Source organism: Platichthys flesus, chromosome 3 (genome assembly GCF_949316205.1).
Source record: "Platichthys flesus chromosome 3, fPlaFle2.1, whole genome shotgun sequence".
In the NCBI taxonomy this organism is placed as follows: Eukaryota; Metazoa; Chordata; class Actinopteri; order Pleuronectiformes; family Pleuronectidae; genus Platichthys; species Platichthys flesus.
The window spans coordinates 18,382,654-18,398,089 of NC_084947.1; the positions used below are offsets into that span (position 1 = coordinate 18,382,654).

At 39.1% G+C, this 15,436-nt stretch overlaps 3 protein-coding genes across 3 annotated transcripts; all 3 read right to left on the reverse strand.

Annotated features, from left to right (window-relative positions):
- Positions 1-662: 662 nt before the first annotated feature.
- Positions 663-3,301, reverse strand: wu:fa19b12 (uncharacterized protein LOC560551 homolog). The gene is made up of 2 exons (XM_062383051.1): positions 2,579-3,301; positions 663-1,661 (listed from the first exon to the last, which is right to left on the reverse strand). The coding sequence occupies exons 1-2, from the start codon at positions 2,951-2,953 to the stop codon at positions 1,491-1,493; spliced, it is 546 nt and encodes a 181-aa protein (XP_062239035.1). The 5' UTR covers positions 2,954-3,301; the 3' UTR covers positions 663-1,490.
- Positions 3,302-3,893: 592 nt separating this feature from the next.
- On the reverse strand, positions 3,894-7,796 carry carnmt1 (carnosine N-methyltransferase 1). Its single transcript, XM_062383063.1, has 8 exons — positions 7,653-7,796; positions 6,997-7,192; positions 6,481-6,647; positions 6,106-6,246; positions 5,802-5,980; positions 5,448-5,561; positions 4,676-4,779; positions 3,894-4,579 (listed from the first exon to the last, which is right to left on the reverse strand). The coding sequence occupies exons 1-8, from the start codon at positions 7,787-7,789 to the stop codon at positions 4,385-4,387; spliced, it is 1,233 nt and encodes a 410-aa protein (XP_062239047.1). The 5' UTR covers positions 7,790-7,796; the 3' UTR covers positions 3,894-4,384.
- A 4,078-nt stretch (positions 7,797-11,874) lies between these two features.
- On the reverse strand, positions 11,875-13,464 carry LOC133933903 (coiled-coil domain-containing protein 157-like). The gene is made up of 5 exons (XM_062381141.1): positions 13,270-13,464; positions 12,984-13,160; positions 12,725-12,893; positions 12,406-12,542; positions 11,875-12,267 (listed from the first exon to the last, which is right to left on the reverse strand). Exons 1-5 carry the CDS (start codon positions 13,462-13,464, stop codon positions 12,235-12,237), a joined length of 711 nt encoding a protein of 236 aa, XP_062237125.1. The 3' UTR covers positions 11,875-12,234.
- Positions 13,465-15,436: the final 1,972 nt, after the last annotated feature.

Genomic DNA, 15,436 nt, shown 5'->3' on the forward strand with positions numbered 1-15,436 from the left:
TCTTAATTACAGAAACGAAGTAACTTCTATGTATATATATATATATATATATATATATATATATATACTGTATATATACCTATATTCAACCACAGCTTTAGGCTTGTTAAGGCATTGAGTCCTCTGTATGAACAGCTGGACCACATCAGGGGAACAATCTCTGTCATGTTAGTGGAGCCATCTTTTTCTTTTACAGAAAACAATTACGCTTGCGATGCAAACTACCATGAATACTAATCAATATTTTCTGTGTCTGTTAACTCCAGCCGGCTGCTATGTGTTACTGTTCGATGGCTTACCTGTGCATGCTTTGTTAAAAGGGCTTTGGTGGTCAGGGCCCCTCGGCTCTGCCAGACGAGCTGAGACTTACAGAATCTTCATATCACTTCTCTGGACATCTTTATATAAAAGCCTTTTATTAACAGTAGCTAAGTTTAATTGCAAGCATATCCTATTTGTTTATTATTTAGCCTTTCTCTTCATTGTCATTTCATTTATTCTGTTGTATTTACTTGACTCCACATGTTCTTATCATGTTAAAATCTTTAATAACTTCTGTATCTGTGTAACATGATTTATTTTGACTCTGTTTATCCACAGCTTTTGGCCCCTGGTGGACAAACTGATGAAAGTAACATTTGAAGTAAACAAACATGAAGCAATTCTTGGATAGAAAACTGCATTTATTGCCAAAAACACAGCTGACAGTGACAATCAGGACTGATTGCCAATAATGTGTAAGAGTAACATCCCAAAGAAAACTGCTAATAGAGCACACATTAAAGCCCTCTGTGAGGCAAATTCAAAATGAAGATTTCCCACAACATCTACAAGAGTCTACACTTACACTACAGTCACAATGTGGGCAGGGTTACAACAAACTGCTTTAAGAACTGTTCAAACATGTGTGTATAAAATACTGCTGCACGTTTGTCATGTCAGGATTCAGCATAGAACGAAAAGGTCACTGCTCATACATATAATTGAACGAGGGATGAGAATAAATCACTGCTGTATCCACCAGAGAATTTATGTTTTAATTTAGCAAGATTATGAAAAACGAATTAACCCGTTTTATTATAACTTGGAAAGGGTAGAGTATGGACCGAAGAAAATCATACATTTTTGGAGCGGACTTTTTTAAAGGTGGTGGAAGCAGGATTTATTTTTTATGTTTTACTTTCTCAAACATGGTGAGGTATTTCTCAACATTTTCTGAATTTCTCAAAGAATAATGTAGAGATGTTTATAAAAAAAGAATCAGGCATATGTAGAGAGTGAATATATATGAACAGTTGGTCAATTGGCCAATCAGCTTGGGGGGACGCTTGCACTCTCTGGATTCACTCACTTTCTAAGGCCCACTTGTCAGTCAGATAGGGCTCATTGGACAGTCAGGTTGTCGCATCTCACCTGGATGCAATTCGGGCAACCTACTGGAGCACATCATGTTTTTCAATCATCATGTTGGCCTACTGATGTTAGCCACCTCACGTCTCCATGGCATCAGAGGAACAGTCTTTGACCTTTGACCTCTGCTTTGTTTGGGGATCGCTGTGGTCATCTTCCAGCAGTGAGAGGTCGAGTTTAGGTAGGGGGGGCCTCCAGAACCAGAAGGTGTTGAAAGCGCAGTCTTCGGTGTCTGAGTCTCCAGCTCCAACCTAAGAGTGAATAGGAAGCGAGAAGGATTGAGACATGTTCATAAGAGATAAGAAAAACATATAAGACTGACACAGGACATGTGAGATAAACTAAGTCCAGACAACATAGATGCCACTGAGTGAGCTTTTTCAAGGAGAGCTAGGGCTAGGGTTGGACAATATGACCAGAAATGATATCAAGATAGAAAGGGTCATATCAGTCCACATCTATACCTATATCCCTCTGTGTTTTTTTAAGTCTTTGTGCTATATTAAGCCCTTGCTTTGTATGTGTAAGAAGTGAGTTTGACAGAGAGACAGGTGAGAATGTGATTTGAACATTTGAAATCTATTCTTCAATAGAGCCAATAATTTGACCTACTTATTTGCACTGATCATCAGTGTCCCCCCCGGAAATCTAAATGAGATATTTCAGCTTTTCTAAGGATAAGCTGTTTTAAAGTTGAGTTGATTTTCATTGCGAGGTGAATTACAAAAATATGAATCTGCATTGCTTTACTGTGTCACATATGATACGATCTTTAACATAACACACAATTCATTTTAGATTTACTTCTTAGTTTTATCAAGACCTTGCTTTGTGTGTGTGTTTTGGGGGGAAGGTTGTTTGTATATAAATTGCTAAATAAATAAAGTCTGACTGGTTAATTAGACCTCCACACTGGGCTTGTACAATACATCAGCAATATATTGGTGTAAATTTAACCTTAATTATATTGCTATTGATTAATTTGTGATAATTATTGATTTCAATACCCAGTCCTAACCTACAGTCTACAGCCCGAAAGAGGACAATAACTAGTTATACTCTGGGTAAAGGGTGACGCCTGGTGGAGAGTTAATGCCACCACACCACATCACTTTCTCTGGGCTGCACACAGAAATGTGCAGATTCTTCGACATTGTTGAAAACTCACTTTATCAAGAGCTCCAGGGGGAGAAACCTCGCTGTCTCCTCTGGGTCGTTTCTTGTGGTTTGCGGGTGAACCGCTGCCGTGATGCTCCCGGACGCTTCCAGGAGTCTGCAGCGTCACAACATCAGCCGCACGCTCCTTGACGCAAACCCCTGGTTCTTGTGGTTTCTGCTCCGGCTCCTCGGAGGAGGAGTGCGGCCTCTTCCGGCAGCGGCCACCAACCACGGCCAGCAGGGCCGGGGGGCTGCGGCTCAGAGGCCGGGCTGCCGGAGGGTCTGACCCCAGCTGCAGGTCAACACTGAGGAGGGAGCGGGCGAGTGTTTTGGAGGGAAATTCGTGCAGCAGCAGCAGCGGCTCCTCCGCGTGTCTCTTCGCCATGTTTTATAGTTCTGTCCGCGCACCGGTGTACAGCTTCAACCCTACAGCACGTGTTACCGAGCCGCCACCACTACCTGCTCCTCACTGCGTAGTGTTCACGGTTCGGCCACAAAACAATGGGAACCGGTAGTACAATTATTGCCAGGCAGCCCTGATAACCAATCAGAGGAGAGTACCGGTCTCTGTCGCCGCCCACAGCCTCCAACGCTTCCGGTGGCGGGTGAATTCACATCATCCTTGTTGATGTCCTCCCGTTACGGAGAACGTGGCCCAGTGGAGGTGGTAGCTCAGAGGAGGAGGATGGCGATGCTGTCTTCTCTGATGGTCAACCAGTTCCACCTGGACAGTTTGGTCCAGTGTCTGAAGAAGGGGTGTCCAAGGTCCTTCCTTCCAGCAGCTGTTAGACCGAACAACCTACAACTACACTCTTTTCATGTCGACTGCAGTTAACTCTGCTCTAACTCTCCTTACTGTGCTGAATTCATTCTGACTGTGCAACAATGGTTCATGTGCAATCCATTCACTGTGCATATTCTCATACTGCACATACTTAGCTGAATCTTTTATCCAAAAAAACTTACATTACACTCTATATATTAGTGTTTATTCGATCTGTATCTTTTTTTTTTCTTAAACTTAAGCATTGCATGTCACTTATTACTTACTGATGCCTATTTTGGACTGCAGCTGCTGAAAAATGTCCCCATTGTGGAATTATAAAGGATTATCTTATTTTATGTTTACTGTTCACAAAGAAATAACTTACTTTTTTCGATATGGTGATTTTTTTTCGGTAAATGTAATGCAAGAACTATTTAAATTTGTTTGTATTTCTCCTTGAATTGACCCAACAACAGACACATTCAGTTTGCAAAGACTTGAGTTTTGGGGTTATGTTCATGTTAATCATATTAAATGTGATACAGTAAGCATACTCATATTTTTGAAAATGTTTGGCTTTATTCCAAAGTTTGATAAGAAACGTCAATGAAAATCACCTCCAACTTTAAAACAGCTTATTTCTGAAAAAACGGAAACATCTGATGATCAATGCAAATGAGTCGATGAAGTTATTGGCACCATATTTGAAAAAGAAATAGATTTTCAAATGTTCAGATCATATTCTCCATCATCTCTCTCTCACACACATGAACCAGCGCCCACACACACACATGCACAGACAATGGCGTACACACACGCAGCAAAAAACAATGAAGGCTGCAGGCCATAATGGTTAAAAGAAATATACTCATCATGACTGAATGCCTCCTCTCAAAGAAATGTACATTACACACTATAAAACAAAAAGGACATTTATGTCCTCGATTTCCCCCCCCGTTTCCATTGTGTTTTTCAGGTCGTCAGTCTAATCTCTTCTCAGTCGATGGTTGTGCTCCCCTATGTTCACTGTTTTTGACAAAGGATTTCTTGTCACGTCAGGCTGTCGGTCCCCTCCCGCCGAGGTGACTTAGCCGCCGGTGGGGAAATTGACTGTTCGTCGTCCTCTTCACAGTCAAAATACACGTCTGCAGGTTTTCGTGCCACAAAGAAGACACAGTCGTAAACGTATCTCAACATAGAGCGGTCGTTTTCTGTGTAGGTGGTCTGCATTGACTCTTTCTCCACCTATCAGAAGAAACATGAATACTTCTTTATTACTGGAACAACATAACTGAAGGGAAATATAATGTTATGCTATGAAAAGTAATTTGACTGGTTTACCTCAATGTGGAAGCCAAATTTAACCATGGCTGTCCTAATATCTTCATAGCTAAGTTCAACTGAGAGCTCGTCGGCCATGTTCTCAAAGTGATACAGCAGTGGACCTGGAGAAACATTAAAAACATTTAAACAATTTAATAAATGTTAGCTCATACATTTCGTGAGTAATGAGTGGCTGATCAAATTCAGCCACTATTAGACTTTCACAGATGTATCAGGATTTCTGTTTATGTCTTTGTCGAAAGGTTTTAATGACAACATCTGGGGAATGATTGCCAGTTTTGTTAAATGTATATTTCAGCTGATATATCGGTATCAGACATTTTATAATTGTTAATATCATTTTGGCATTGCCCCCCAAAAGTCCATATTAGTCAGGCTCTTGTCATGAGCCTAATTCATACAGCATTCCTTTCTTTGACAGTAACGGTGCTATTTTCGCATTACAATATTTTTCCTATCATCTATCTACACCAAAAACCTCACAATGATTTTGTGCAAACATGAACAATAATAATGATATTAAAATGTAAAAAGTCAGAGGACCCTTTGCTATGAAACATAATTATATTTTAGAGACATTAGATTGATTTGAAATGATTAGGACATGCACACACCTCTAAATAAAGTCTTACAGCAGACGGTGCATATCAGAGCAAATGGCTGTACAAGTTGATGATGTATTTTTCTTTTGTCACCAGGTTATTCACTTGGAAAGCATTTTGTTCCCCAGTAGAGTTCACATGCAACTGTCTTACACTGAGGGACTCACCCAGGTTGATCCAGACTCCACCAGGCTTCAGAATCTTCCAGATGGTCTCCACATACTCAATGACATTATGAGCTGTGTCAATAAAGAAACAGGTAGCCACACAGTCCCAGGAATCTGACAGAAATGGACAATAAAACATGATTACCGTTATCTAATATTACTGGGGTGATTCATTGACCAATGACTACTTCATCACAGTATGTGCTTTTTAGAAAATAAAATTCAAATTGACTATTGTATAATGTAATTAATAAAAGTATCCAAACATCGACCATTATGTTTAATATTATTAAAGCCCAAACACCTTACTCACTTTTTTTATTTTGTAATGTTTAAAGACTTCAAGGTTTATACCTGTGTCAGTGTAGACCTCCAAAAAGTCCCCAGCTACCATGGAGAACTCTGCAGTTAGTGGTAAACTCTGAGGGTTGACATCAGGGAATCTGATTGGTCGTGTTTGGTCTGAGGATTTCTTGTTGTTGCTGAACTGGTGGATCCAAGGGTACAGGGTCAGAGTGTTCACCTGCTCACACCTGAATGGAGTAGTCCAAATGTATGAGGATAGATGGATATAAGTAGTATTCTACAGAGTAGCACCAAACAACTGTATATGAAATAAGATTTTTGTTGTGACTTATAAAAAATGTGTCTGTGTTACCTATTGAGAACAAAGTTTGAGGAGAAGAGCATGAAGAGGCTCCATTCGTTGCCCTGGCATATATAACCCAGGCTAGCAATCTCCCACGCAAGACGGCCGAGCCCAGCACCCGGAATCAGAACGCTCACCTTAGACACATCACTGACATAATAAAATGTACAAAATGCACATATCACATGGAAAACGCTGAGGAAGTCACATGATCAGAATTACTACAAGCTGCTTTGAAAACATAGCACATAGAAAAGCTGGGTGTTTGTATCTTAATGAAAACATTTATATCCGTTTTTTCTATTCTGTGTTTACTTGGCAAAATAAAGCATCTCTATTTTTGGCATGCATATGTCTGTCTAGGGGTGCATGTACGTTTCCTACTATTGGTCACATGGGAAGAGTCTTTGGATCTCTTGGATGATGGGTCGGTAGCAGGAGTCTCTCTCAGCCTGGCCTTCATCACTCCAGTCTCTGACAAACTGCTTTATGGTGGATTTAAGCTTGTCCATGTCAAATGTAGTAGATGGACGAATCTTCCTCGGATCCTCCTGCATGGACAAAAAACAATAACTAAAAACAATATCACAGAGGTCTTGCTACACCACAACAATCAAGGAAAAGAGAACCGTGACATAATATTATTGAATAATATTATCAATTTATTCCTTGGGAGTTTCAATCTCATCAGCTAATAATCAGTTAATAAGCATCTTTATTGGATAAAAGAATATTAAATATGTATATCCCTAGTCCCTGCCTCGCCAAAGAACATCTATCAGATGCCACACAGCACTTCCTTCTTCCTTTGACGATGAGTGACTGACTACAAGAAGAATCTGTGTATTGTAACTATTTGAGTATCTGCACAGTATATAGCCTGGTTTTGTCAAGCCTTACCCTCTCGCCATATCCAATGTTCTCGAACATGTCGAGGCTGTTGTGAACGATGTCCTGCATCACCTCCTGGTTGTGGTCCACACACCGGTTGATGCGGGCCAGGTTGGACAAAACACATGGCAGCAAATTCTGGTGGTGCTGTGGTAGGCTCAGAAACTGACGCTCAGCACGCTTGACCCGCTCCTGGACATGGGCCCTAATGGGAAGAAACACAGTGGACAGCAGAAGATGTTCACAGGTGTTTTCAAGTCAGGTTGACCCAGAGAGAGGGAACACATCCAAGTACACAGAGTGAAAAATAAGTGTTAGACCTGATTTTAACTATGGATTGATATAGTGTGGGTCCGGCCCTTTGGTCTTTACATTTCACTCAGTTTTATTGTCTTTCAGGGAAATTTCTAATTCATATATCCTTCTCTTCCGTTTGCTGGATTAGAATGGGAGACACGACTGCAGATACAGTCAGAGAACTGTCGCATAAATGCCATAATTAACCTGGTTAAATAAAGCTGGGAAACACCGACTAGCGCTTGAATCAACCTTAACTGGCACAGTTAGCTGCTTCCCTTCAAACCTAGTCACATCCTTTGTTGCTAACGACATCGCTTGTCACTATCGCCTGTCTCTTTTATTTTGAAACATCGTTTATATTTTACCTGTAAAATTTAAAAGCGTCGATTATTCTCCAAAAATGCTGACTCTCCAGCTCGGCCTCGTCTTCGGGGCTGTAATTAATTTTTTCTTTGTGGAAATATGCTCCACCCTGCGTCCCGTCTTCTCTGGTGTCGGCCATGTCTGAAACCGAGTAGCACACCGTCCAATCACAACGCGATGAATTCTTCTTCGTGACATTTATTGATTCGAGTAGAGCCGGCTCCAAGAGGCATACTGCTGCCACTTAGGCTCAGGTGATTGAAGTGCAGTTAGTCTCAATGAAAAAAACATAAACTTCATCGATAAAACAAAAAAAAACAACTGTTCAGCCATCGTCAGAGCAGAGTTTAAGAATTATGAGGAGAAATCTCACTTTTACACCGAGATGTTATATAAAAAATGGTATTATAAACTATCTAAAACACTATGGTGAGGCGGTGGTCTAGTGGAAGAAACTTGGTAAGAGAAGGTGGGCAGAGAAGGTCTCTGGTTCGACTCCACGGAGAGACAACAAAAGACGAATCTGGATTGATCTGTCCAAAAATACAAGAGTCTCACTACCATGTCTAGTGCCCCTGTGCAAGGCACCTTACTCCCCCAACATCTGCTCCCCGAGCGCTGTACATGGTTGCTCACTGCTCTGTGTGTCCTGCACCAGATGGGTCAAAAGCAGAGATTAAATTATCCTACCTGCATGAGTGTGCCTGTACATGTGGTTGGGACTAATAAATGAATCTTAATCTAAAAAGACTTTACAGGAACAAAACAAATTGTATGATTTATTTTAGAGAGAGAGAGAGAGAGAGAGAGAGAGAGAGAGAGAGAGAGACAGACAGACAGAGAGAAAGGACCTTTGACTTCGATATTTGGCTTTATATTCATAAAAATGTGTGACTATGATGTTTGGCTTTATATTCATAATGTGCGACTTTGACCATTTCTCTACTGGACCTCAGAGAGACAGACACCTGGAGAGAAAATATAAATGTTCAGTCCAATATATTGACTTTCTGTAACGTCAATTATTGATATTATTAGATATAAGCCAACTCATTCATCAGAGAACACAACAGGTAATATTCACATCTACATTTTTGTTAAAACTAAGTTTGATTGTGTTGTTTTCTAAAGTAGCAAGTTTTTTATTTTCTGTATTTATGATTGAGATCCACTTATCTGTAAACACACGCCCTGTGCACTGATTGTTACCAATAAAACAAAATATCTTTATAATTTTCTTAGTTTATAATAATATTTTATCAATAATATGTATTTATCAGCATTTTATATATATTTATTAGCACTTAAACTTGTTTCATGCTGAGGTGAAAATAGCTTTTTTCTGTTATTGCATTGTTGTATCTGATTTCACAAGCTGGTCATGTGTTAAATGACCTGTATAACATATTTAATCTTTAATGTAAGTGGTGACTTAATCATTCAGGTAAATGTAGAGCAGTGAAATGTACAGGATTTCCCTCTGAATTGTAGTAAAGTAGTAGATATCGTTTACACTTGGAGCTTTTATCCCATGCTATACACCAGGGGTCTTCAACGTTTTTCAGGCCAAGGAACCCCAAACTGGTGGAGAGATGGAGAAGGGACCCCCTACTTTATATATTAAATAAAATTGTGCTTTATATTCAACTGGGCCTAGTGCCATATATAAACATAGATACCCTGTTATTGTGCATTCAATACTAAGCTATTCAAATCTAACACAGGTTCACGTATTCATGTTTTTAATTTAAACAAGTGCACGGAACAGGGTGGCCATGCCACTGTCATTTATAAACATACATCTTGCATACAACACTGAGCTATTAAAGTAATTCACAGATTCATGTTTTTATTTTAAACATACATGTGGAAGAGACAGTGAATCCTCAAGCCATCTGTGGATGGCACACATACTCCCACATTAGTGAAATGTCGGACCCTGATGGGCACACGACTTATTTAACCTTGAACGTATGGAGGTTGTCAGGCAGAGGGTCAAATCAGACTTTCAATATGTCAGATGCCTGTTAATGTGTATTTAAAGACATTTAAATTTGTGGAAAAAAATTGGTTAGAAAATAAATAAATAATTGTAAAAAATTAAACAAATTGGCTTATCAAACAAACATTTCGCGACCCCCCTGCAGTACCTCCGCGGAAAACCCCCTGTTGAAGACCTATGCTATACTCTATAAAAGTGTCTGAATTCTGGTTTTTCTATCAATGTCACAGGATAACACTGACAGATAAATCGACGCACCTGCAAGGACGATGAGCCTGTGGGAAGAAATGTTGGAGGAGACACAGAACCGGGAAATGCTGGAAGTGGCATGGGGGGTATTGCAGGACCTGGTAGAAGACCCAAACAACCATACATCTCCTAATATTGACCCTGCTCGAGAATGGTCTCCCTTTGTAAACTGGACCGAATTTCACATGGTAAGGCACTTACCAGTCACGTGCACAGACATTTGAGGGGGCAGGTGCTCAAACCAAAAAAGCCTGCCTGGGGGACTGATGACACAGAGGAGGCGGTTTGTCTCACCCCCTGTTTTGTGTGTGTTCTTGTTTTCAGTTCAACAACGTGCCAACAGCGATGCACACCAGGCACCTGGAGGTGAGGCTGGCTCCTGTTGGATTATTGTACGAATCACACACATTCATTTAAACACACACACCTCTGAGCCTCTGTTTGAATCTTTGTATCAAACACGTTTTTTACGTCTTCTAATGAGTCTAATTGTGTTTATGTAGCAAAGGAAAGATGATTTACGGAGCTCCAGGAGACAGAGTTCCTTCTCCAGTGAACGTCCACAACTCAGAGTAAGTCTGTCTGTCTAGTTCACAGTCACCTCATGTGTCATATATTTATATTTATTTGTGTACAAGATGCTCCCACAGTTGTACACATTGGTAATTTATGTTCTCTGTCTGTTTTTTATGTTTACCCACAGAAAGAGGAAACATGAGAGCCAGCAGGATGATGAGAGGCCTCACGTCCCGAAGCCACCCAACGCCTTCATGCTTTTCATGAAGGAGCAGAGGCCGTACGTTCTGGCCACCCACAAATCCACTGACTCTGCCACTGTCAGCATGATCATTGGAAAGAAGGTATGTGTCTTTGCCACTGATAAGAGTTTAGATCAGCTGATGTCGGATTGAACGTCTGACATGTTTGTTTTTGTGTCCAGGGCCAAAAGCAGAAAAGGTTCAGGAAGAGCGGCCCCAGGGACGACTGAAGGTACGTTAATAATGATGTGGTTTCATATGAAATGTGAATAAATTATACGACCACGTGGGATGTATCTAACTTTTAAAATGAAGTTCAATAAATCATTTGATAATAGTACATTTAGAAATATAGAATATAAAACCTAATAAACAAACAATGAGTTTCCAAAGCTGCTTTCTCTTAATCTTATTGGAAGAGGTCAGTGACCTGATCACTTTCTTTCCCCTCTCTCCAGGAAGCATCTTCCTCACTGCATGATGAATCCATAGGACACTTCTAACTGAGCTGTTGGAGCCCTCCTCCCCTCATTGTACATATTCCCCTGATGACTCGTCCTCTTTTTTTACCTTTTAATGTTCATATTTTATATGTCTGTGCATCTTAATAAAAAATTAAATTATTCCTTTTGTATCATCTTGTTCTGTCTCTCGTGCTGAAGCTACTATAACGAGTTAAATTATAAATACTTGACATGAGTCTATGTATGAGTCTGAGAGAGGCCTCGTTAGGTTGAAAAAATTATAGATAGATAGATAGATTACTTTATTCATCCCGAAGGGAAATTAAGTCGTCATAGCAGCCGGTATATTTGAATACAATAAAATACAATACAATAGAATGATATACAGCTCCATTATAACTCCATGGACTGAGTTTATTTTAGCCTGAAGAAATCAATTAATAATATTTTGTTTGTATAGCTCAAATTCAAAATTTGCAACATCTTTTGCCCTAAACTTAACAGATCAAGCCTCAGCAATGTCAATGATCTTCTTTTACATCCTCACTCTAAGCTTTCAATTTGGCTTCAGGAGACTCAGGGGACACAGACACTAGATTGTCTTAGAATTATTTCAAATTGTTAGGATTTAGTATATTTTATATATTATTACAGTGTAAAGTTTAGATTGCTCCACATAACTCAAGCACTGCTGCTGCAACACATGTACAAATACATAAAAACTTAAATCTTTGTCTTTATTTTCTTTTTTATTTGTATTTAGCAAATATATTCAATTCAGAGATTGCAATTTGAATTTGATCTTTACCCCTTTTTCTGATGTATCATATGAGTGAGGCCTATTCTCTAATATCTGACCTCATGGGATGTTTATTAACATGTTGACACATCAATCACAATATAGAACAATATAATGTGTGACCAACCAAATAGTGTTTGTTAGGTGATAAGTTGCAACAAAATCATATCCTAAAAATGTGACATCATCTTGTGTATTGGTCTGTTTCTTATAAAAAAGAAGAGAAAGAAGGAGCCAAATTAAGTTGACATGATCTACCTTCCATACATAGGGGGAGGGAACCAAACATGTATATTTGGTTCCCTCCCCCTGTTACTGCGTCCCAGCCGTGCTGCACTGCTGTGCCTGTTGAACAAGGAAGAGATAAAGCAACAATTAAGCCACAGTATCATGATTCATCATTTATAAAATAACATTATTTAGAGTGCTTAGAGTGAACTGTTAGATTAGTGGATAGTTATTTTGAATTTCCATTCATCCTACCCTCAAAACAAAATGAGCTCTCTCCCTCAGTTTGTCCAGGCTGCTGTGTAGGGTAGCATTTTCCTGCTCCAGAAATTTTATGTGAACACAATTAGCCTGCATTTGTTTCTCCATGTCCAAAAGCACATTTCCTGTACCTTGAAAAGTTGCAAAGAAAGAATATGCAAGCATTCAACAGGACGACAACAGAGAGAGGTGGCAAATAAATGACTGGAAACACACTTGTGGAATCACTATTGCTAACTATTTGAGTTCATCTTCCTGTTCTGTGTATTCCAAAGAGAGATGGTCAACATGCTAAGATTGAATAAATGCCTACTCTGTGGTTGGGCCTGCACTTGGGCGCTGAGCTCTGGAAAAGCCACCAACAGCTTCTCCCTCTCCAATAGAACTTGCACATGTTCCTTCAGCTCAACCACGCTCTTCTCTAGTTCGCCCATGTTTGTTTCCACCGTCTCCTTCTCCTTTTGAAGGTCAAAACCCAAGACCTGTCGGAAAGATATACACAATGTAAGCATGAGCTGTATGTTTAAAGGCATTTATTATGGGTATTATTGTGGATAGGAGCACTAATACACCTGCTGTTGTGTTAGCTGAGCCTGCAGTTGCATCTTCTCCTCTGACATCTGATGCAGCTCATTGTGTAGGTGATTCTGTCTCTCCTCTTCATCTCCCAACTGCCTCTGCAGCTCTTCACACTCTTCATCAAGGTCATCCACTCTCTCCAACAAAGACTTCTGCTTCGCCTGCATTAACTGGATTCACCAAATATATTTACAAGAGTGTATTTGAATACTGTTGCAGAACTGATCCATGAGTGAAACCGTAAACGTCTCCTAATCTTGTGTTTGTTGTGGCACTAACCTCTTGCTGGCGACAAGCGCTGTGGTACTTGGCTTTCTCCTTTTCAAGAAGAACTTGAGTTTCAGAGATGTCACTTTCTAGTTGCTGGATCCTGTTTTGTAGTTTACAACAGGCCTCGTCCTCCAAGTGCAAGGACTTCACTTTTTCCTGCAGTGCAATCTTCTCACATTCTGCCAAAAAATCAGCCTTAACCATGTAATCAGTGCAGAAAGGCTTCCAAAGCTAAAGTAGTCTGTGATATTTATTTGTGTGTTGCATAAAACTCTTATACCGGACTTCATGCTTTCTTATTATTGAACCAAAACACAAACATGGAAGCGGATGTACACTAAGAGGCTTTTTGGCATAGTTACAAAATTAATTTTGTAGAATTTTGCACACCATTTTCTGGTAAATTTGTCTCAGAGTTATGCTTTTGATGTTGGAGCTGGTGGCAAACGTTAATACTGTGGTGCTTTTTTAGCTGAAAGCTTTCTCACCTCTTTCTCTTGTCTTTTTTGTGCCAGGAAGCACAATTACAAATAATCCAGTTCTTTCTTTTTTGGAATAGTATTGTATTCTGTACTTGGATATCAAGGTCTCAGATCTTTTTCTGTTATGTGTACATCTGTATAAAATGCAACGACTGTGTCATCAATTAAAAAATAAATGTTTTGAAGCAGCATTTACAAAAATCTGAATTGTGGACATATCGTGTGTTGTTTCAAAGAATCAAATCTCACACATTTTGTATTGGTGTTATCATAATTTTTTCTTTCTAAATACTATCAGAAGACTATAACTCACATAAGTCTTGTGCTGATGTAACATACAATTCACAAAAAGAAGGAAAGGAAAACTAAAAATGAAAAAGATTTCATCTGCTTAAGGAGGATATGTTTTCTGTCTGGTTATTGGTTCAGAGAGGGATCAGGGGTGTGAGATTTGTTGATTTCTATGCGAAAAATTCATAGATCTTGATGAGAAATATCTGTAATATTAAGGGGACCACTATTTACGAGTGTGTGATATTTGGTGCACATTCAAATAAACCAGTTCTATTTAATTTAAATGTGGTTTTATCTGGAGATTGTTGGTGAAGTATGAGCTCTACTGAGAGCTTTTCAATGTTCCTTTGTTTTATGCTGTGAACAGTTTGTTCAAACCAATGGAAAAAATACAAGAAAAATACATTTAATGTACCTTTCTTACTGTTCCTGGTTACAACAGCGCTCTCTGGTGGAGTTTACACTTCGATCACAGTTCCTTCTTGTGAAAGGTGAGAGGCAGGACACAATACTGCTTTGTCCTGATGAAGAGCAAGGACGTGCACAGACAGTTTGGGGGGAAGGGGCTCAAGTGAGAATGAGGGCACTTCTCATAATTATTTATAAAAAATTAATACCCTCAAACTCACACAATTGTTAAATACTCAACAGTTCAAATAGAGACAATGGTATTCTTTAGTATTCACTAAGTTTCTATCTACAGCAGCAAGAACAAAATAAACTATCCCATAATCTGCATGTTTTTTATCCTACTAGTTTCTAGTATATATTTTTTATAACTTTTATCGGTGTAAATAAGAAAACCAACCAAGCAACTATGTTTAGTTGCAGCCATTAAACTTTGTGAATTCTGCTCTCCTTTCCTACTCATTTTATTAATTTTACTGGAAAAAAACTGCAAATATACTGGAAGAACACTGTTGTGATAATCTGTTGAGAAAATGGAGAAATACAGCAACTTTATTGAAATATTAACAAAAAAGGCATTCAACTTTGACATGAATTAGTAGTCAAAGTATTACAAGTAATAAATAAAATAAAAAGTTTGGCATTGTTTAGTTACTTTTTTTCTACAAGATAACCGTCAGCTTCTATAGCCAAGCAACTGGATACTGGATTATCTGTATACATTATTTTTTTTATTTTTTTTTAAAGCACACCAGAAAAAGGGCACTTTCTCTCTTAAAAAAAAAGGTAGGGGCTCAAGCCACCTTTTTATGTCTAGTGTGCATGTACCAGCTCACACTATATTTTCTGTACAGTGTGATGATCATGATGATGATCAAAGCCACAACAAGGTTGACTATGATGAGTATTGACTTTGATGTTGAACTCTATATATTCAGAACAGTTTGTCACTTTGATCATTTCCAGAATTGTACCTCTGAAAAGAGACGCCA